The sequence below is a fragment of the Jaculus jaculus genome, chromosome 1 (assembly GCF_020740685.1).
Source record: "Jaculus jaculus isolate mJacJac1 chromosome 1, mJacJac1.mat.Y.cur, whole genome shotgun sequence".
In the NCBI taxonomy this organism is placed as follows: Eukaryota; Metazoa; Chordata; class Mammalia; order Rodentia; family Dipodidae; genus Jaculus; species Jaculus jaculus.
In genome coordinates this window covers 194,551,598-194,573,920 of record NC_059102.1, presented here as the reverse complement: position 1 = coordinate 194,573,920, position 22,323 = coordinate 194,551,598, and the positions used below count along the sequence as shown (strand labels likewise).

Genomic DNA, 22,323 nt, shown 5'->3' with positions numbered 1-22,323 from the left:
ACTATTATCAACAAGAAAGTAAATCTAAAGATACTTGTCTATGAATTCCCAATACTGAAGTCACATGTTAGAATCTTATAAAGAAACACTAAACAAAATAAAATTAGTGAGATTGTTGTGTCTGTTTTCTACATCAAAGTTATGTTTAAAAAACTGAATATGAGCATTATATCTAGAAATATTTTACATAACCATAATTAATAACTGAACTATTCTTGGTATTAAAAAACTCTCAATCATTGTGTTATTTAAAATAGAAAAAATGGTTGCATAATTACATCATCATTATGGGGCACAGTTAAGCAAGACTTCCCAATGCTAAAGCGTATAATGATATTATTTAAATTCACAAAGACCTATTTATTTAAGTAGGACTTTTAAAATTCAACATACACACACACACACACACACACACATTTGTACAACACTATCACAATAAGGTATCAAATACATGCAAATGGTTGTCATTATATGTCAAAGATTAGAACACCCTAATGAATAGGCAAGGCAAAGTACTTAACTCATTAAAAAAAAACTTTCTTAATTATTGTTTTATATTTACTGTGGAAATGTTTATATTAAATTTAAATATGAATGAAATTGTTAATGACTATGTTTTTACTTAATATATGTTCCAAATATAATCATATCATGAAAAATATTTATATATTTCATTTATTTATTTATTTGAGAGAAGGAGGGGGAGAGAGGGAGAGAGAGATAGAGAGAAAGAGAGAGAGAGAGAATGGGCATGCCAGAGCCTCCAGCCACTGCAAATGAACTCCAGATGTATGCATACCCCCTTGTGCATCTGGCTTACATGGGTCCTGGAGATTTGAACCAGGATCCTTTGGCTTTGCAGGCAAATGCCTTAACCGCTAAGCCATCTTTCCAGCCCCTCATGAAATTGTTTTTCAGGCTTGTACACATGTCAAGATGTGAAATGCATTTCTTACATAGGTTAGTTACTGTTAAGAAATTCTAAATACTACTTTAAAAATCTAATTAACAAAATTAATAGTGATTGTTGGATTCAACATATTTGGTGAAATGAAAAACAAATCACTGATAAGTGAGTATACCTTTTGTATTGTCGAGCTTAGCAGTGACTTTTTGTTCTACAACATTCCAAATGATCACTAAGTTATCAGAACTGCCACTTGCAATCAGATCAGGGTTATGAGGACACCAAGAGATTGCTGTAATTGTTTTCTTGTGTTCAGACATAATTGCATGAAGTTTAAATTCATTGTAACGGTGATCCAACTAAAACAAAATACATACATAAAGCATTTCAGAGCTCCATTAAAGACAATTTATCCATTAATAATCACATGAGACAAAACAAAATCTATATATCAGAAAGTTAGTTCACCTAATAGTAAAGACTTGAACACATTTCAAGCCTTGTTTTTCATTTAAGTGCATTCAGTCAACTTGAAAGAAACTTGAAAGATCTGAAATAAGAATTATCTATTAAAACTAGTAAAATAAATGAATTATACATATGCACACCTCAGAACTTAATTAGACTTTCCATAATAATCTTATAAGATCTAAAATTCATTGATTTTGGAATAGATTTTGTTAAAATTTATACCTACATTTTAATAAAAATTAGGTTAGATAAACCTAATATAAATATTACTAAGATGCCCTATACTTTCAAAACAATGGTATGAATGACCTTTTTTGTTATTACTGTTTTTCAAATGGTTGATTATGTTGTATTTTTATTTGGAAGTGAATGAAGCAATTACATTATTTTCCTACTTCAGTTACAAATGCAGTTTGTTACTTAGTGGATTAATTAATTTCTCATATTTATTTCTATATAATTTTAGTCATTTTGCTTTATGTATGACAAACCTTTCATAGTATTATTTAAAGTTTTAAAGATCTTTATATCAAATAATTTATCAATCTTTCTTTAACCATACACTTACAGTAAATCATAACTGTTAATATGGACTGTCTTTGGCTTCCTCCATTATTACATCTCTACTCTCTTGTCAAAGTAGTGTGATACCGAAATCCTCTGTGTACATGTTACAGTTCTATATGCAATTGAGTTGTGAATAAAAACTGAAAACATTCTCATAATTTTTAAAGTAAATATATGTTTCTGTGTTGGGATGCAACCATATCTATCCTACATCCCATGAGGCACATGGACTGCAGGTTGCAGAAGCCTGGGCGTGAGATTGTTGGACTTTCTATAGTGCGCATTGCCACCAGGTACTGTTTAGTAAACACATCCTCTGCAAATAATTTTAACACTTTCTATTTATGCAGCATGATTTTCATATACTCCGATTATCCAATTTAAAATTACAACCTTAAATGAAGCTATTGTTATTATTTGGTAATGTAATTTTATTTGCATATGTTGAAAGGGGTATTATAGTGAACACTATACTGAACTGCCACATTACTTCCTTTGCATTAACTACTAGATGAATATAAATTTTAGTTTGTTTCAACTGGGTGAAAATGTTCTTCATAGGTTCATTATATTAAATTTTTCAGCTTAGTCCTCCTAAAATTTGTGATAAAATAACATAGCATTTCAGCTACAAATGCAGAAAAAAGTCTACATGTTTCCTTTATCTACTCAGTTTCTTATCTTCCTTACCTGTGAGAAAAGTCTGCCTTGACTGGCAAGTTGGTTTTTTGTTTTGTTTTGTTTTTGTTATTTTGAGGTAGGGTCTCACTCTAGCCAGGCTGACCTGGAATTCACTATGTAGTCTCAGGGTGGCCTCGAATTTATGGCAATCCTACTACCCTTGCCTCCTGAGTGCTGGGATTAAAGGCGTGCACCACCATGCCTGGCTGGCAAGTTGTTTTTTAAAAAAGGAAATAAAAGAAAAACAAATAAGAGACTTTTGGAGAGAAATTTTATAAGAATAATTTGAAAGTGAGAAGTATGAGGAGAATGGATACAGATAAAGGGGTAAGTGGAAAGTAAAGAAGCATTTAAAAAGCTTGCTGCTGTCTTACGTAAGGAAATTTTACTGTCAATGCTTGATGTCTCCAGACAAGATGAGTGGACAACACAAACATTTTATTCTCCATTGTGGAAACTAAATCATTTTATAAATTAATACTATTATTTATTCAATTTTCAGTAAACTATATTACTAATAGTAAGGAAATACTAGGCAATGGTAAAGATGTATTTTTATTTCAGAATAAATATATTTTTGAGCAACTGAAATGAATTGATGACTCAAGATTTTTAAAAAATCTAATTCATTCAAAAACTTAATGAACATTGAATGAGGGCTAGACAGTGCACAAATTTAAGAATTCAGTGAGGAAGACTCATTTACAGTGAATGAAAGTATATACAGTCTTTATATCTGATGAGATCCTTCACTAATAAGAAAGGGGAGAAGCAGGATATGAAACAACGTCCATGCTTACACTGATTAGAAAAATGAGAAAATATTCTCCAGAAAGGCAGAGTAGACAAACTGAAAAATCTGTGAAAAAAAATAGGAAAGAGTCTGAAATGGCTTAGAAAATATCTCAAATACAAAGTAAAGGAGAAACAGGAAAGAAGATTACCAAAAACCGGCAAAGTTATCCTGTGATGTCTGGATGCCAATATTATACAATGAGGAGCAACGGAAAAATTTATTTATTTTTATTTATTTATTTGACAGGAATAAAAGAGAGAGAGAGACAGAGAGAAAATAGACACGCCAGGGCCTCCAGCCACTGCTAATGAAATCCAGACACACGTGCCCCCTTGTACATCTGGCTAACGTGGGTGCTGGGGATTTGAACCTGGGTTCTTTGGCTTTGCAGGCAAATGCCTTAACTGCTAAGCCATCCCTCCAGCCCTAATATTTTTATTTTTATTTATTTATTTATTTGACAGAGGCCGAGAGAGAGAGGAACTGAAAAATTTAAAATTTAGGTTTGTTTTACAGATGATTACACTAACAGACAAATTACAAGGAAAGAAGTTTCCTGTAGAGAGACTTGCAAAATGAGATAAGAAGGATGTAAAGAAGATATTAAAAGGCACAAAGGCAGCTAGCTGAGCATGGTGGCACATGCCTTTAATCCCAGTATTTGGGAGGCAGAGGTACAGGACTGCCATGAGTTCAAGGCCAATCTGAGAGTACATAATAATAAACTCTAGGTCAACCTGGGCTAGAGTGAAAACCTACCTCAAAAAAAAAAAAAAATTAAATTCAATTAAAGACACAAAGTACTAAAATTGACCTATGTTATGAAGGGCAGAGTGTGTATTCAATGTGACCACAACTCTGGTTTAAATAAAAGTTAGCTGGTAATACTGAAATTTTGGTGTAGCTTGTTTTTCTGGTGTTGCTTTTGTTTTTTGCAAGGCAGGGTTTCACTCTAGCCCAGGCTGACCTGGAATTCACTCTGCAGTCTGTGCTGCTCTCTAACTCACGTCGAACCTCCTACCTCAGCCTCCTGAGTGTTGGAATTAAAGGCATGCACCAACACACCCAGTCTGACAGTGAGTTTTTGGCTCTGGGTTTAAAAACAAAATGGACTTTTAAAAAGATGTTTATGGCTCCTCAATATGAAGAAATTCAGGAAGGCTTTGAGTTTATAAACTGGGAAACAGAAGAATTGACTGAATAAGCTGGTGTGTACAAATTCATGAAAGCTTTTCTCCCAAGCATAGCTTCAAAATACAGCCACTAAATTTTAACAATTTTAATTTCAATCCCGAGCTCTACATGAAAATTAAGTCACATGATAAATGTCTGTTACCCCAGCACTTGTGAGCTCATATGGGCAAAAGGATCAGAAGCACAAAGCCATCCTGACTACATAATGAATTCTAGAACATCCTGAAATACATGAGACCCTATCTCAAAAAGCAAACAAAGAAATAATAATAATAATAAACCCTATACAGTAAATAGAAAAAAAAACAGAAAACATAAACATCAAGGCAGTTTTTCATGTGACATGAAATTGCCATAAGCATTGATTAATAATAATTGAACCTACTCTATTAAAAATTGACAACAATTTGTCTTATTTTACCTGGTAAATATAGATGGCAAGAGTTGCACAGTATGCAAACCGGTCTCCATTGGCAGCACACACATCTTTGTTCCAAGGCTGGCACCCAGCAGCCAGCAATCCCACTTGCCTGACTTGGGACATGGTTGCCTTAAAAACAAATTTAAAGAAATGTCAGCCATTTTCATTATTTGACAAATTCCATCATCATTTTGCATGCCTTTCCCAATACTTACCTTTATGCTCTAAAAGTGCTTTTATTAATACAATGAATCTCACTTCTGCAGAGTTGTTAAAATTGTCAAATTTATATAGACGTGATAAAATCGGGTAATTTAAATTAAAGAAGCAGCAGACCCGCCAAGTGAAGAATGATATGTGACACAGCCGCAGACAGGAAACCTATCACAGGTAACTGGGCGGTAGTTACAAGAAGGCACATTTCCTACCTATAGGGTTATGGTGTCACTGGATTAATGGCACTTCCCAGGAAAACTGACATATCCAAGTCTTTCTGTGACACATAACTTTAAAATACTGGCACTTCAAGGCAGTAAATTCAAATTTAAAGTACTACATGCCCATGTTGGGAAAATTGTGACCTCTTTCTCTGAAATTTTTGTTTTACGTTTTCACAAATTTATCCCTTTTAAACGCCATTTTTTTATTTAGGTGATTTTCTTATCTGATTTTTCAAATAAAGGAAAACTGTAAGCAGCAATTATAACATTAAATTATTTTGCTTCAGAAAATTCAATAGAAAACTGAACAATATGATAAATTTGGTTTTATCCAAATAATGTAATACTCAATATTTAGTCAACAGTTAGTAATGCTGATCAAAAGCTTTATAGCATTTTCAAAAAAATGTTAAATGTCAAAACCACATGCAAAATATCACATGCACAAAGCATACACACACATCTGCACCTCTGTGCAGGTCTCCAAGCTGCTGAGTTGAATGTATTCTCTCAACCCCTCCAGTTCCATTTATCCACCTGTTCCTCTTCCTACTCTGCTACACAACAGTTTACACAGAAATGATATCCTGAAATGATAGTTGCTATTGCTCAAAGTTGCCTTTGAAATCCCTCTAATGATTTCTAATTTTAGTTATTGCACATTTTAATTCCAGGATTACTTTCATCTAAGGTTTGTATGAATATTAATGCTTCCACATTGTTCATCTGTTGTATTCCTAGTTTCCTCCATATCTTCATTTAGTTTATTGAACATCTTTAAGATAGTTACTTTAAGGTCATTGTCTAATAATAATCTGCCATCATAACTTTTTGGGAAAAAAAGTGTTTTGTTTTTTTACTTTTTCTCAGTATTGGGGATTGAACACGGGTGCTCAAATGTGTTAGGTAAGTGCTCTAGCACTATGCCACATCTATCCCTGGACCACTTTTGACTTTTTATTTTGAGACAGGGTCTCACTCAGTTGCCTAGGTAGGCCTTGAACTTACAAACCTCCTGCTTTACCTTCTCATGTAACTGTGATTATACACCTGCACCGTGTATTTACCTTTAGGCCTTGAGACTATTTCTTAAAAATTGAACATTAGAACTGGAGGGATTGCTTAGTGGTTAAAGAGCTTAACTGCAAAGTCAAGCGGCCCAGGTTTGATTCCCCAGGACCCAAGTTACCTAGATGCACAAGGGGGCACATGCATCTGGAGTTTGGATTCAGTGGCTAGAGGCCCTGGTGCACCCATTCTCTCCCCCCCCCCCACTTTCTCTGTCAAATAAATACATAAATAAAAATAAAATATTGAAAAAAACTGAACATTAGAACCAAATGATACAATATTGCTGAAAAGCAGTCTCCTTCTTCCCCAAGATTTGGTGACTTTTCTTTCTTTCTTTCTTTCTTTCTTTCTTTCTTTCTTTCTTTCTTTCTTTCTTTCTTTCTTTCTTTTTCTTTTTTTCTTTCTTCCTTCCTTTCTTCCTTTCTTTCTTTTTTCTTTTATTTCTTCCCTCCCCTCCCCTCCCCTCCCCTCCCCTCCCCTCCCCTCCCCTCCCCTCCCCTCCCCTCCCCTCCCCTCTCCTTTCCTTTCCTTTCCTTTCCTCTCTTCCCTTCCCTTTCCTCTCTTTCCTTTCCTTTCCTTTTTTAATCTGTGTCAGTGGATAAGACTTGGGTGCAAGCTTAGCCTGAGTATTGGTTAAGCCTGTGTCTTTCTGTCAGCATAACAGTAATTTTCTTTGCATATATGGTTACTCCCAAATGCCCTTGTCTTTTAAGAGCTGGCTCCCATATGTTAAAAGAGTCAGGGATAAGAGACAGGCACCAGGTATTTAAATACTCTTGAAATCACTTCAGTTAGAAAGGCCAGGGCTTCCTATCTTGTACATGGGAGCGTGGAGGGGGTTGGGAATAACTGCTGCTTGCCTTTATTTCTTCCTCCAATAGAGGTAACAGTTAGTGATCCTAGTACAGGTCCCTCTTATTTAAGGGATGGTATAGGTTTTGTCTACCTTGGCTCATGCAAGCTACATCCAGGCTACTGGAGAAGAGTTTCATGGCCTGGGATTTAAAGCTGGAAGCATCCAGCTGCAACTAGGCTAAAAACTGAAACTCATTGAGATTAACACTTAGCCTTTTTTCTTCACATTGAAAGACTTTGCAGAATCCTACACTCCAAAACAATTATATCAGACAGATTCTGCTAGCGTAGTTGTCTAGGTAAGGTGAGAGATTCCTAATGTCTTTCATGGGTTGATGGCATTTAGCTTTAAATGTAGAACAAGAGTGTGTGAGGTAGGGTCTTACTCTAGCTCAGGCTGACCTGGAATTCACTATGTAGTCTCAGGCATGTAACAGTTTATTTATCTACCACTCTACCAAAGGAATTATTGATTGTTACACATTGGTTTACTACTTTTCAGTTTCCGAAGATTAGTATTTCAGTGTTATTGTAAAATTGGTGTACCTTTCCTCTTAAATAGCTTTTGCAAGTCTGTGGTCTAGTATCTAGCCCAGAATTATCTGGGACTCACTAAAAGCCTATGCATACTTCAAATATGCAGTGATTCTCTTGCCTCGGCCTCCAGAGTGCTAGGATTATAGGTATATGTCCCCCCACTCACAACATCAAATTTTTTTTTTTTTTTTTTTGGTTTTTCGATTGGAGGTAGGGTCTCACTCTAGCCCAGGCTGACCTGGAATTCACTATGGAGTCTCAGGGTGGCCTCGAACTCACAGCGATCTTCCTACCTCTGCCTCCCGAGTGCTGGGATTAAAGGCATGCGCCACCACACCCATCCTTAAATCTTTTTTTAAAAAAATTATTCAAGCAAGTTCCTAAATTTTTATGTGACAGTTCTAGAATAGTTTTTCAGAAAGATTATAATATAGATATAAGACATACATAGCTTTAACTAAATTATATCTGTTGCTAAGAAGATGAGATGAACATCCAATAAGATTTTGTTATCTTTGTTATCAACAAAGACTACAAATGACTACAGGATTAATGTTTCTGCATTACTTAAATAGAAAATATTTAGCTAAATTTAGGTAAATTTTAAGATATATATTTATGACATATTAAAGTATAAACTTAATATATGATATATTTAAGTATAAATTTCACAAACATCACCCAGAAAATGAAATAAAGATTCCTTTGTGGCAAGAAAAACATTGCACTTCAGAATGCTGCATGGTCTGGGAAACATGTAAGAGTTTCATGTGCATTCCAAACATATGTTACTTCAGAGAATAATCCTCATTGGTGCAGAAATAAAATATATACTTTACTGTTGAGTACTAAACACTGCAGCTCACTAAAAATGGAAAGTTAGAATGGATTGAAGAAGAGAGCCCCAGCATTGTGTCAACTGCTAAGCAATTGGCAATGACAGTAGCTCGAACTGCATCTTTCCCATGACATTATTTTCACCTTTGTTAACAGATTTCTGCTCTGTTTTCAATCTTACATCATACAAATAATGCAAATGTGTATACACACTAATAATAGTACTTTCTTCTTGCACAGGCAGTAAATGAAATGTAAACAAACACATTAGTTTTACACAGATAACAATGATCAGTTTTTTTTTTTTCAATGTTCAATAATGTCAAGTTTATTCAGTGAATTGTTTGACATAGTATAAGTGACAGTACTACCACAGGGTGGAAGGCGTTCAAGAATCCTTGTTGTATTTTGGTCAAGCTCTTGTAGCCATGTCTGACCTTGAATTCCTGATCCTCCTCCGTTACCCCGAGATTACCGGGATTACAAGTGTGCATCACATTCTCTGCCCCTTGGGACTCAAAAATCTCAAATGACAGGACTTAAAAGACCCATAGACTCATTGTCCTTGAATTTGCAAAATTATTTGCTTTTCAACCTAACTAAATGTAAACTATGCGTATCATCCAAAGGTCTTCCCGTCTGTCCACACGCTTGCTCTTCTGATTACATGTGAGCTGGAAATGCGCCTGAGCAGCCCTTTCTCCTGTCTGTGCTGCCCTCTGCTGGACTGTGTACGGTATGCAGCTAATAGGACAAGGTAACTTGGTAACATGGCAGATGAAAATACAAACATCCCATACCCCAGGTTCTCTGAATAAGTTAACCCCTCAAAGTAACAAAATTTTTAGTAAATTAACTTTACCATGGAAAAAAATCAGCAGAGTGTCAATTGTACAAGTAAACATTTCAGTCATCTTGACAAACAGCTCTAGTCTCCCGTTTAGCCTTGGACAGATCTGAAACAGTAATTTGGAAGGAGCAATGGGCATCTCTAATATCAATCTTTATGATGATTTTCATATTAACAAATTTGTGAGTCCATTAACTCTAGAGCTGTTTACTTGGGTATAAACATGAGTCATAGTAGATACATGCTGAAGAGCTGATATCCATGAATTCTCTTCCCACAACAGAACATTTTGGAGCTGTTTCTTTTGTGAGAATACCAAGTTGTAACACGTTGCTCTCCAGGACTCATCCCCAAGCTTGAGATTTGCAATAATGAAGGACCAGTTTGCTACCAAAGCACTCATACAGAGTTCCAACTTCCTGATCCGGAGAAGGGGCAAAAGACTGATTCACATAAAAAACTGTTTCGAGGCTACAAGTTTAAGAAACTTTTTGATGAAGTCGATGAGTGCTTGGATGGTTCGGGTTCGTTCGACAGCCCATTTCTTTGTTTTCATTATAGGGGTGTCTCCCACAGCCTTTAGCAGGATGTCAATTTTCTTCTTGGTGTCGCCAGCAGGTTCCTCTGTCCCCGGCGAGACTGCAGCAGAGGACGGGGGCTCCGGAGTGACAGTTTCTCGGGAGGTCTCCGAGAGCCCCTCGCCGCCGGCAGCGGCAGAGGAAGGAGGGAGCTGCAGCACCGCATCCGGGTCCTCCAACAATGCTCATTTTTGAACATGAAAAATTATTATGAAATGAACATACTAAAATTAAAATATAAATAAAATAGAATTACAATATTGCCAAAGCCAAGTTACAAAAGTAATTCAAAATAAAGTTTGTGTATTTATGAACATGTGTGACATCAATATTAATTATGTTAATGTATGAATGCCAACTTACTGTTCTGAGAGTCAAATTTACAATTGTATGTGATTTTCTAAACATAACATTAACATTTTATAAATTAAAACTCAAATATCTGTCTTTTCTTATAATCATTTATTTAAAAAAAATCTCAAGCTGCCTGTGGTGGCGCAGTCCTTTAATCCCAGCACTTGGGAGGCAGAGGCTAAGAGTTCGAGGCCACCCTGAGACTACATAGTGAATACCAGGTCTGCCTGAGCTAGAGTGAGATCCTACCTTGAAAACCAAAAATAAGCAAACAAACAAACAAAAAAATCTCAAAAAACCCTGATTATACTGATTATAGGATATACATGCATATGTATGCACATCCTGAGTAATGTAGATGGATAGAAGATGTTACAGCCAATACTGGCATTCTCATCTATTTCTGTAAGAGTGGATCAAAATTTGAACAAGAAAGCATTCAAACTCATAAATGATATAATCAATTTCTATATTTCAATATATCCCCTTTTTTCAATATGTCTCAGAACCAGGCAATTGATAAAGGCTAACGGTGGTAACAAAGAGCATTTTACAATTTTTAATATTTTATTTATTTGTTTGAGAGAGAAAGAGAGGCATGTATAGAGAAAGAATGTGCATGCCAGGGTCTCCAGAAACTGCAAATAAATGCAGATGTGTGTGCCACCTTGTAAATCAGGTTTTACATGAGTACTGGGAAATCAAATCTTTGGTCCTTTGGCTTCACTGACAAGCACCTTAACTGCTAAGCCATCTCTCCAGACCTGCCTTTTATACTGTATTAACACATATTTTTTTAAATTAAAATCTGTTCTTTTCCCCCAAAGTATTCTGATTTTGCTGTCCTTTCTTATGGACAACATATGGACTACACTTGACAAAGAAACCTGTTTTAAGGGTCTGGAGTGATTGCTCAGTGTTTATAGTCACTTGCTTGCAAAGCCTGCCAGCCCAGGTTCAATTCCACAGCACACATATATAGCCAGATGCAAAGTGGTGTGTGCATCTATGATTCCAAAGTACCTATTACAAAAGGAGATGCAGCCAGGAAACCCGAAGCTCTAGCAAGCTAGCTGATGTACACTTGTTCGCAATCTGAAAATACCTCTTCAGCAGTAAGAGGCACTGTCTCAAAGAAAGTGGAGAACAGATGCCTCCAAGTGGTCTTCTGACCTTCACATGCACACTAAAGCATGCATGCTTCCATACACATAAGTAAAATTTCAATTTTAAAAAAGAAATGCTCAAAATGCTTTAAAATGAACTCACTATTGCAAAGGGTAACACAGGTTTGTGTTCAGTGAAGAATTCTATTAAACCCATTACCTGAAATACTTCCACCACTTACTGTTCCATTATTCCATTACTTATGATTAGAATTACAGATGCAACGATACTCACTAATCCATTGTCGGACAAAGGCAGGGTCCTGGATTAAAGCAAACCTAAACTGTCTGACACAAAGGCCCCAGGCTATGGAGGGGTCCCAGCAGCCTGAACTGCAGGTCATATATGAGACACCAGACAGGCAGGGGAGCTACTACCCCCATTCTTGGGGGTTGCAGTGAGCCTGGACCCCCAGACAAAATCTCGACCCTGAGATTGGCAGGAAGTAAGGCCACTCTGTCTCCAAACACAGGATACCTGGACATTCAGATAAGACATAGGCTTTGCCCATAACCCTGTGACATTTGGCCAATTGCCTAGGAAACTCCTTATATGGTATCAGCTTGCAACCTTTGCACAGTCCATCCCCTGTACCATATATCATTGCCTATATGCTGGGATGTATGTCCCCATATGCTAATTAGGCATTAGCAAGCAACTTTGTACATCCAATCCCCTTAGGACCCTCTTCCCACCCTCAATTGCCTATAAACCCATTTCTCTGACAATAAACTGAGCTGCTCACTGTGACTGTCACTCAAAAGTGAATATTTCATCATTGAAATTGTTGCCTAAGCACGTTCGGGGGAACTGTGGCCAGCACAGAGGACCCCAGAACCCACAGCTGGCACCTGAACAAGTACCCACTGAGATGCGCCAAGGTAAGTGTGTGCTCTCCCAGCCAGATGATTGTCATTTGGGGGAATCAGGCCTTTGCCTCCACCCTTTTGAGGGCCGGCAGGTTTCTCTTTTTCTTCCTTTATTTTTGGTTCGCACCATCGTGAGGGACCAGACATGAGGAACTGGCAACTGATGGCTCTTGGCTGAGGCCACTCTTTGGTATTGACTGAAAGCCACCCATCCTCTGCCTGGACCCCGAAATCCCATTGGGCATTGGCAAAAATGCTCTATTTCTCTTCAACAGAAAAAAATGGTAACACTTTGACCTCTTAAAAGCCAATAGGGCAGTTCGCCGATTTCTTAAATTTGTGGACAGGCTTCTGTCCAGATTATTGGAAAACCCCCATGGTGTTAATCAGCCCTTGGGAATGTTGCTCTCTGCTCTTAGCATTTCCACTTTTTCTATCATGGGTGACATTGCTGCCCACCAAAAGAAATCACAGATTCATTGATTAAGGGTTCTCCTGAAAGTTAGGGGAATTAAGCTCTCCCAGAAAGAGGTTATCTCACTTTGGAAAGAAGTTTTCCAGGCCACCCTGTGGATAATTTATGGGGACACATGAACCCACATAGTTTATCTAGACAGGATACAGGAGGGTCAGGAAGGACACCCTCCTCTCTCTTTTCTCCCAATCATGGCAGCTGTTAGGCAATGCATTTAGCACCCCTAAAACCACTTCTACTCAAAAACCAGATGATGACTCTGATGAGAGGAGTACTGAGGACCAGCCAATGGCAGACCTCAGTTCTGTTGAAAAACCAATAAAAGAAATTAGAGAAAAATGACCCCAAACTCCCCTACAGCCACTCCTCTTTATCCACCTTTACCACCATACCCGCCTCCCAATCTGGACTGTTACCCTCCAGGTTGCCCCCCTTTGGACTCATGTAACACAGGCGAAAAAAATTCTAACATGGTAAATTCCTCTGGCCAGGACCCCCCTCCATCCACTTCCGCACTTATGATCACACAACAACTATGTGAATCCTGAGATAACAATAAAAAAAGCATTCAGTCAGGAAGTAGCAGCCTTTCCTGTTAATGTTCAACCAACTTAGGCTCAGCCCCTAGATTGGTATCCCTATCAAGCTGGGAATCTTAAAAGAACTCAGACAGGCTGTTAGGAAGGATGGCCATGGACTACATACCTCCTCCTGAGCCTAAGGAGCTTACTGGCATAATATCTGACAGTACTCACTGCCTAGTCTCCTGTTCCTTCCATGGGAAGCCCTCAGAGACAAATACCTCCAACAAGTGAAAAGAAACCAAAATCAACAGAACATCCCCGGAGATTTCATGAATTATTCAGACAGGGCAATTTCTCTACAGGCCTTCAACAGACCCAATAGCCCCCAGGGTACTATAACCAAGTTTGCCTCTGTGCCCTCCAGGCATGGGATAGAATACCCCTCGCCCCCCCAGCACCCAGGATACTACTTCTTCCTTACTGTCTCTTCATCAGAAGCCAGAGGAGACCCTCTCTGATTTTATATTAAGGGCAAGAACAAATTTCGAGAGAAAAATCCCCAACCCAATGGCCAGGGACCTCCTTCTCAAAAACAATTTTTGGGAAGGTGTGTGGTTGTTTGATTTAGGTGCCCCCATAAACTTAGGTGTCCTGAATGCTAGGTTCCCAGCTGATGGAGATTTGAGAATTAAAGCCTCCTGGAAGGAGTGTATTGTTGTGGGCAGGCTTATGGGTATTATAGCCAGTTTCCCCTTGCCAGTGTTTGGCATACTCTCCTGCTCCTGTTGTCTACCTTTATGTTGGCCAGGGGGTGATGTACACCCTCTGGTCATGCCATCGTTTTCCCTTGCCATCGTGGAGCTTCCCCTCGAGCCTGTAAGGCAATATAAACCTCTTTTTTCCACAAGCTGCTCTTGGTTGGGTGATTTCTACCAGCAATGTGAACCTGAGTGCAACAGTAAAGTGGTACCTAGGAGTAGGATTGCGGCTAGACACCTGAGAGTGTGGATTTGGCCTTTTTCAAGAGGAATGTGGAAGGATTTGAAACCTTGGCCTAAGAGATGCCTTGCAGTGCTGTAAGTACAGCTTGATGGACTATTCAGGTCAGAGTTGAAAGATCCAAATACAGAAAGAACTATGGACTGTGAAGTTTGGCTTATGAGGGTGAGAAAGAGCTTTGCTTGGACTGAGCTAGCAGTTTGTGTAAGTAGCTTGCTGTTATGCCTGTGTCCTGAGAAGTTGTGCAGGGTTGCTTTGCGTAGAAATAAGTTGGTGTGAGCAGAGGGATAGTGCACAGAAAAAATGAAATCTTTGGGCCTAAACTTCTGCCCGTTCACTTGCAAATTGAGAGATTACCAATTTTGAGACTGGGCCAGCTAACCTACACTGGGGTAACAGGAAGAATGTAGACCCTTTTGAAGGGGCCTGAGTGCTCAAGGAGTGCCCTGCTCTTCAAAGTCTGCTTTATTCCCCCTCTGGATTAACAAATTCTCACCCTACCTGGTATTGTGAATTATGAGAAATTCTGGAAAGAGAGGGTCATTGAATTTGCAACATGGTCTGGTGTTTTGGAAATGCCCATGGGCAGTGTGAAGCAGGTTTGCTGGATTCCTGAATGGAGACCCTATGGAGCCATGAAGATGACCTGTAGATTGCAGTGGAGAACCAGTGGAGATGCTGGGACCACAAGATGGCTGCTAAGGAAAGCTGCCAGCCCCAATGAAGTTTTCCAGGACTGTGAGTAGCCTAACTGGAGGGGCGGAACTGGAATGCCGGAGACTTATTGCTGGTTAGATGTATTGGACTTGGAGATTTGTCACTGGCTATAGTTGTTGGACTTGAAGCTACAAAGTTTGATGTTTGTTCTGGTTGTTTTAAATCTTGTATTGGCTGAATGTTTTTTTTTGCTATGACCAATGCCATCTTCTGCAGTGTGAATGTTTATTCTGTGCCATTATGGGTTTTGGGGGGTGTTATTGGTATTATGGCTCAGTTAAAAGACCTTGGACTATGGGGTTATATGAACATCATTGGGATTTTAAAAAGGGAGGGGAACTTTTAAAGTTGGACTGAATGCATTCTATTTTACATCATGTATGGTTAGGTTATGGAGGCTGGGGAAGAATGTGGTGGTTTGATTCAGGTGTCCCCCATAAACTTAGGTGTTCTGAATGCTAGGTTCCCAGCTGATGGAGATTTGGAAATTAAAGCCTTTTGGAGGGAGTGTATTGTTCGGGTGGGCTTATGAATGTTATAGCCAGTTTCTCCTTGCCAGTTTTTGGCACACTCTCCTGTTGCTATTGTCCACCTTATGTTGGCCAGGGGTGATGTTCACCGTCTACTCATCCCATTGTTTCCTCTGCCATCACAGACCTTCCCCTCACACCTGTAAGCCAAAATAAACTTCTTTTTCCAACAAGCTGCTCTTTGTTGGGTGATTTCTACCAGCAATGCAAACCTGACTGTAACAGTATGACTTCAGAACGTAGGCTGATTTGCCAAAGCCTAAAGGATGAGCGTTGTGATAAATGGATAGTCGCCACTCAGGATATAAGGACTGCCTCTCTGGCACAGGTCTTCACAGCAGCCTTAAAACCCAGAGGCAAATACTTCAATTGTGGAGAAGGACATTGGAGAGGAGAATGCCCTGACTATCAGGCCACTAAAGGCACCCTCCCAAAAAACAATTTGCCCTAGATGTTGCCAGGGGTATCATTGAAAAAAAGTCTACTGCTCTATTTATGAGAAAGAGGCCAAACCCCTAGAGCCTTTAAACTCCAAAAGGGACAAATCTCAGTCCTGCCAATAAGAGGGAAAACCCATAATATACAATGGGTAACAAGTATCCTAGAGGGAGCCCACCCAAGGCTGGCCTTAGAGGTTGGAGGAAAAATTTTCAAATGTCTAATTGATACTGGGGCAGATAAAACAATCCTAAAGAGATCTGAATTTCCCCAACACTGGGAATTAATTCCAAGGCCCCAATTAATGGGGATAGGCAGTCCTTCACAAGCCTGCTACCAAAGAAACTTTTAAGTGGAAGGACCCAGATGGAACTACAGGTCTCATCTGACCCCTAGTGGCAGCTGTAACAACTAACCTGCTAGGGCGAGACATCCTTGAGGCCCTAGATGTAGCTGTCACCACTAATATAGAAGGAGAATGCATGGAGATAGAAGAATATGAGAGATACCTTCGCCAATGTCACCCCCAATCCTAAAGGCCATTGTTAAGTATGAAACTCCCTGCCTAGAATGGCTCTCTGATGAGCCAACCTGGGTTGAACAGTGGCCTCTCCCCAGGGAGAAACTTGAAATCCTAAATCAGTTAATACCAGAACAACTCCAACTTAATCACATCCACCCTTCATGGAACCCATGGAACACTCCTGTGTTTGTAATCTGTAAGGGCTCAGGAGGATGGAGGTTACTACAAGATCTTAGGGCCATCAATAAAGCCATGCTCATTTGGGGAGCCCCTCAGAGGGGACTGTCCCTTGTGTCAGCCATTCCAGCCAACACATCCCTCCTTGATATTGATATTAAGGATTGTTTCTTTTCTATCCACCTGCACCCCCAATACAGACAATGCTTTGAATTCTCGGTCCCCTCTATCAATAACGCGGTACCTGACAAAAGCTTTGAGTGGATGGTCCTGCCCCAACGTATGGCTAATCATCCTATTTTATGCCAAGAAGCAGTTGCTATGGCATGAAGGCCACATTTAGATCAAGTACTTAATATCTATCATTACATGGATGGCATCCTAGTATGGAAAGACTCCTCCAATTCACCAGCTAAGCTAAGAGATCAATTAATACCTTCCCTCACTGAGGCTTCAAAATTGCCCCAAATAAATTCCAACTTGTCCCACGCATAGCTTTCCTGGGGACAGAACTCTCCCTCACCTCTGCCCAGCCTCTTAAACTCATGCTCTCCTTTCCCCAGAATCTTACATCGGCCTTGCTTCAGAGCTTTCTGAGGAACCTCATTTGGCTCTGGCCATGGCTTCCCATCCCCACCAGTGATTTACAAACCTTATTTGATATGTAACAAGATGACAACGACTCATCCTCCCTCCCCCTCCTAAGCCCAGAGGCAAAACAGACATTAACTAAGATTAATAACATATTTTCTGATATGGCACTTACCTGGTACTTACCAGACAAGCCCATTCAGCTTATGATATTTAACTCCTCCCAACTGTCATGGGAGTGCTATTCCAACCCCAAGGAGTCCTGGAATGGCTCCACACCTCCATTGGCTGTGCCCCACATATGTTAACAGAGATTGACACCCTTGCAGCCATGATCAAAACCAGGTGAGACCGAGCTCTCCAAACCTTGGGCAAAGAACCTGACACTACCATAACCCCTTTCTCCCTCGCTGACATACAGTGGCTATTTAAGAACCATTACCGATTTGCCATTAGCCTAGTGGGCTTCCCTGGTCAAAATGACAACCACTACCCTAATGAAGAATGGATTCCTGCAATACCCCTTCTAAAATGGCTCCCACCTCTTTTCAAAAAAAACAATCCCTGGACCCCTCCCCCCCATTTAGTTTTTTTTTCCCTGATATTTATTTATTTATTTCAAAGAGGGAAGCAAGGCCAATGTAAGATTCTGGGGAAAGGAGAGCATGAGTTTAGGAGGCTGAACAGAGGTGAGGGAGAGTTCTGTCCCCAGGAAAGCTATGTGTGGGATAAGTTGGAATTTATTTGGGGCAATTTTGAAGCCTCAGTGAGGGAAGGTATTAATTGATCTCTTAGCTCAGCTGGTGAATTGGAGGAGTCTTTCCATACTAGGATGCCATCCATGTGATGATAGATATTAAGTACTTGATCTAAATGTGGCCTTAATGCCATAACAACTGCTTCTTGGCATATAATAGGACGATTAACCATACATTGGGGCAGGACCATCCACTCAAAGCTTTTGACAGATCCTGCGTTATTGATAGAGGGGACCGAGAATTCAAAGCATTGTCAGTACTGGGGGTGCAGGTGGATAGAAAAGAAACAATCCTTAATATCAATATTTACAAAAAGAGGGAGGGAGAGAGAGAGAGAGAGAGAGAGAGAGGGAGAGGGAGAGAGAGAGAGAGAGTATGGGCACACTAGGGCCTCTAGCCACTGCAAATGAGCTCCAGACGCATGTACCACCATGTGCATCTGGCTTATGTGGGACCTGGAAAACCGAACTGAGATGTTTATGCTTCACAGGCAAGCACCTTAACTGCTAAGCCATCTCTCCAGCCCTTTTTTAAAATCCCTCCCCCATTTCTACATATGGGGGAAACAGAGGAGCAGTGGTAGTTCTTTACCACCCAAGAGATCAACCTCCCACCATCATTTTTAAGGAACTTCCTGGCAGATCCCCACAATATAAGAAACTATATACCATCTACCTGGCACTCCTTGAGGAAGAAGGCCCCTTTAATCTCTTTTCAGATAGCATCTATGCTATAAACTTACTCCCCTGGCTTGCAACCCCTGGCTTGCTCACTCACATATCCAATTAGATGAAAACCCTCTTTTGCCCTTGCTGATAAAGGTCTCCAACCTCATTTGCAAAAGGGCCCCCCTGTTTGTGCAACACATAAGGTCTTACAGCTCCTTACCTGGCCCCCTCACTAAGGAAAATGCATTAGCAGAGCAGATGGCCTCCTATGGAGACCCAACAGACATCTTCCTGGCCACTCTTGAGGAAGTAGAAACATTTTGTTAATGAATCAAATGTTGAAAAAGATTTTATTTTATTTTATTTTTTAAATTATTTATTTATGTATTTATTTATTTATTTGAGAGCAACAGACACAGAGAGAAAGACAGATAGAGGGAGAGAGAGAGACTGGGCATGCCAGGGCTTCCAGCCTCTGCAAACGAACTCCAGATGCGTGCGCCCCCTTGTGCATCTGGCTAACGTGGGATCTGGGGAACCGAGCCTCGAACCGGGGTCCTTAGGCTTCACAGGCAAGCGCTTAACCGCTAAGCCATCTCTCCATCCCTGAACAAGATTTTAAAACTCTCAAAAACTCCACAAGGAGCTCCTTGACTGTTACAAGCCTGACGACCCCATCACATGGTTTTCTAACCCTTTAGTCACTTGGCTTCTCCCTCTCCTTGCTATAGAAACCCTATTGCTTGTACCCCTGCCTCATCAAATTTCTCAGACAACAAATAACTAATATTGCTAAGGTTGCTGCTAATCAGGTTCTAGTGCACCATCTAGCCCTATCTGAGACTATGATAGACGATAAGGATTTCACTCAATATGATGATACCACCCCATCATAAAAACAAAGGGGGAGCTGTCAGACATAGGCAGGGCCCTGGGTTAAAGCAAACCTAAGCTGTCTGACACGAAGGCCCCAGGCTATAGAGAGGTCCCAGCAGCTTGGACTGCCAGTCATATCTCGGGGACCAGACAGACAGGGGACCTCCTCCCCCATTCTCAGGTGTTGCACTGAGCCAGGGTCCTCGCCTCATTCTTGGGGATCTTAGTGAGCCTGGGCCCCAGACAAAATCTTGGACCCTGAGATCAGCAGGAAGTAAGGCCACTCCCTCTGCAAGCACAGATATCTGGACATTCAGATAAAACAGGCTTTGCCCATAACCCTGTGACCTTTGCTCAGTTGCCTAGGAGACTCCTTATATGGTATCAGCCAGCAACCTTTGCACAGCCCATCCTGTGTACCATATACCATTGCCAACATGCTGGAATGTATGTCTCCATATGCTAATTAGGCATTAGCAAGCAACCTTGTACATCCAATCCCCTTAGGACCCTCTTCCCACCCTCAACTGCTTATAAACCCATTTCCCTGACAATAAACCAAGCTGTTCACAGAGACTGTCTCCTGAAAGTGAATCTTTTTTCATCATGCTTACCACCATGGTTGACTGGGCACCTTTGGGGGAACTGTGGCCAGCCCAGAGGACCAGGAACCCACAATCCATAACCTCTTTTCTAAAGAATGCTATAGGAGTCACAATATGAATGCCAATCACCAGATTCAGGTACCTATTGGTTCCAGAGATGTTTATCAGTTTGTTCCACAGCTTAGAAAAAGTATCTGAAAAAAGTTTGAGAGGATTTGTAATTTAAAAATTAAAAATGGGCTGAAGAGATGGGTAAGTGGCTATGGTGCTTGCCTGCAAAGCCTAATGAGCTGGATTTGATTTCCCAGTACCCATGTAAAGCCAGCTGCACAAAGTGGCACATGTGTCTGGAGTTCATTTGCAATGGCTAGAGGCCCTAGTATGTCCATTCTTTCGCTCTATTTCTCTCTCACACCTTGTAAATAAATAAAAAATATTTTGGTTTTTTTTTTTTTTTTTTTTTTTTTTTTCTCCCCGAGGTGGGGTCTCACTCTGGTCCAGGCTGGCCTGGAATTAGCTATGTAGTCTCAGGGTGCCCTTGAACTCTCAGCAATCCTCCTACCTCTGCCTCCCAAGTGCTGAGATTAAAGGCGTGCGCCACCATGCCTGGCTAAAAAATGCTTTTTAAAGAAGTAAAAGAATAAGCTGAGAGATGGCTCAACAAGTAAGAACACTTGTGCAAGCTTGAGGACCTAAATTTGGAGCCCCTGCAGCCACATAAAATGCAGGCATGACTATACATGCCTGTAATTACAGTGCTGAGGGCGGGGTGCAGAAAAGAAGACCCCTGGGGCTCACTGGCTAGACAACCTAACCACTAAACAGTGAGTTCTAGGTTCAGTGAAAGAACTTGCCTCAGGGAAACAGAGTAAAGGAGCACATCTGCTGTTCGCCTCAGGTCACATGGGTATGCATGGGCACACACAAAGCACGGGCAACACACACAAATATACTCATGCATACATGCATATGTCATGCAGAAAAGTTAACTCATGAAAAATACATGATTTATTTGATTACAATAGATCAAAAATATGCAAAATAGAAAAAAATAAGCTACTGCCTATATTTAATAGCATACATGCTTGGAAAATAAGAAAAATATAGTTAAGGCACATAAAGATATTCTGGGCCTTTTGTTCACAATATAATGAAAAAAACATTCATATAGTCTAAATATTAATAAATAGTGTATTAAAATTAAGCAGAAAACCTATATTTTAATAAACTAAATAAATTCTTACATGGTACATATTAAATAGTATTTTACCTATTGCAATAATAATCCAAAAGCTATTTTAAAAATACTATGTAGGGGTTGCCATGGTAACAAAGCAATTCCCTTTTAAAGTTAATTAATTAGCACAATTAATTAGCTACAACTTTCAGATATAAAATGGCACCTCTCTTCACAAGTTTTTTTTTTTTTGCTTTCCCTCTCATAATAGTATTATACTCCACAATACCATCATAATCTAACTTTTATTTAAATGTTTTATTTATAATACAGAACTATATCACCATTATTGCTAGTTTCATATATTTATAAACATAAAACATGCTGGTTTACATTCCAAGCCTAAAGACAATCTGAAAACATTATTAAGAATTCATGTAGTTGGCCCTGGAGACTCAGGCATATAATTCTAGCTACTTGGAAATCTGAGGCAGGAGGATCACAGGTTCAAGGCCTGGCTAGACCACAAAGTTAATTCAAAGCAATCAGGGGTAATTTGATGAGACTGTGTCAAAACAACTTAGTTTTTAAAATGGCTGGATATGGACCTCAGTGTTAGGGCACATGCCTAGAATGCCTGAGGCCCATAGTTTAATCTCCATTGTCCAAA

General features: G+C 39.7%; 1 protein-coding gene and 1 pseudogene across 5 annotated transcripts in view; both read right to left on the bottom strand.

The window, feature by feature from the left end:
• The window catches only part of Wdr17 (WD repeat domain 17), a 139,142-nt gene that overhangs the window by 94,863 nt on the left and 21,956 nt on the right, over positions 1–22,323 (bottom strand). For all 5 annotated transcript variants that reach the window (XM_045155904.1, XM_045155912.1, XM_045155927.1 and 2 more), the window contains 2 exons: positions 5,038–5,166; positions 1,083–1,266 (listed from right to left, as the gene is read on the bottom strand). In XM_045155904.1, coding sequence (XP_045011839.1) covers positions 1,083–1,266; positions 5,038–5,166 — 313 coding nt within the window. The remainder of the gene's footprint in view (positions 1–1,082; positions 1,267–5,037; positions 5,167–22,323) is intronic.
• LOC105943933 lies at positions 9,772–16,821 on the bottom strand (annotated as a pseudogene).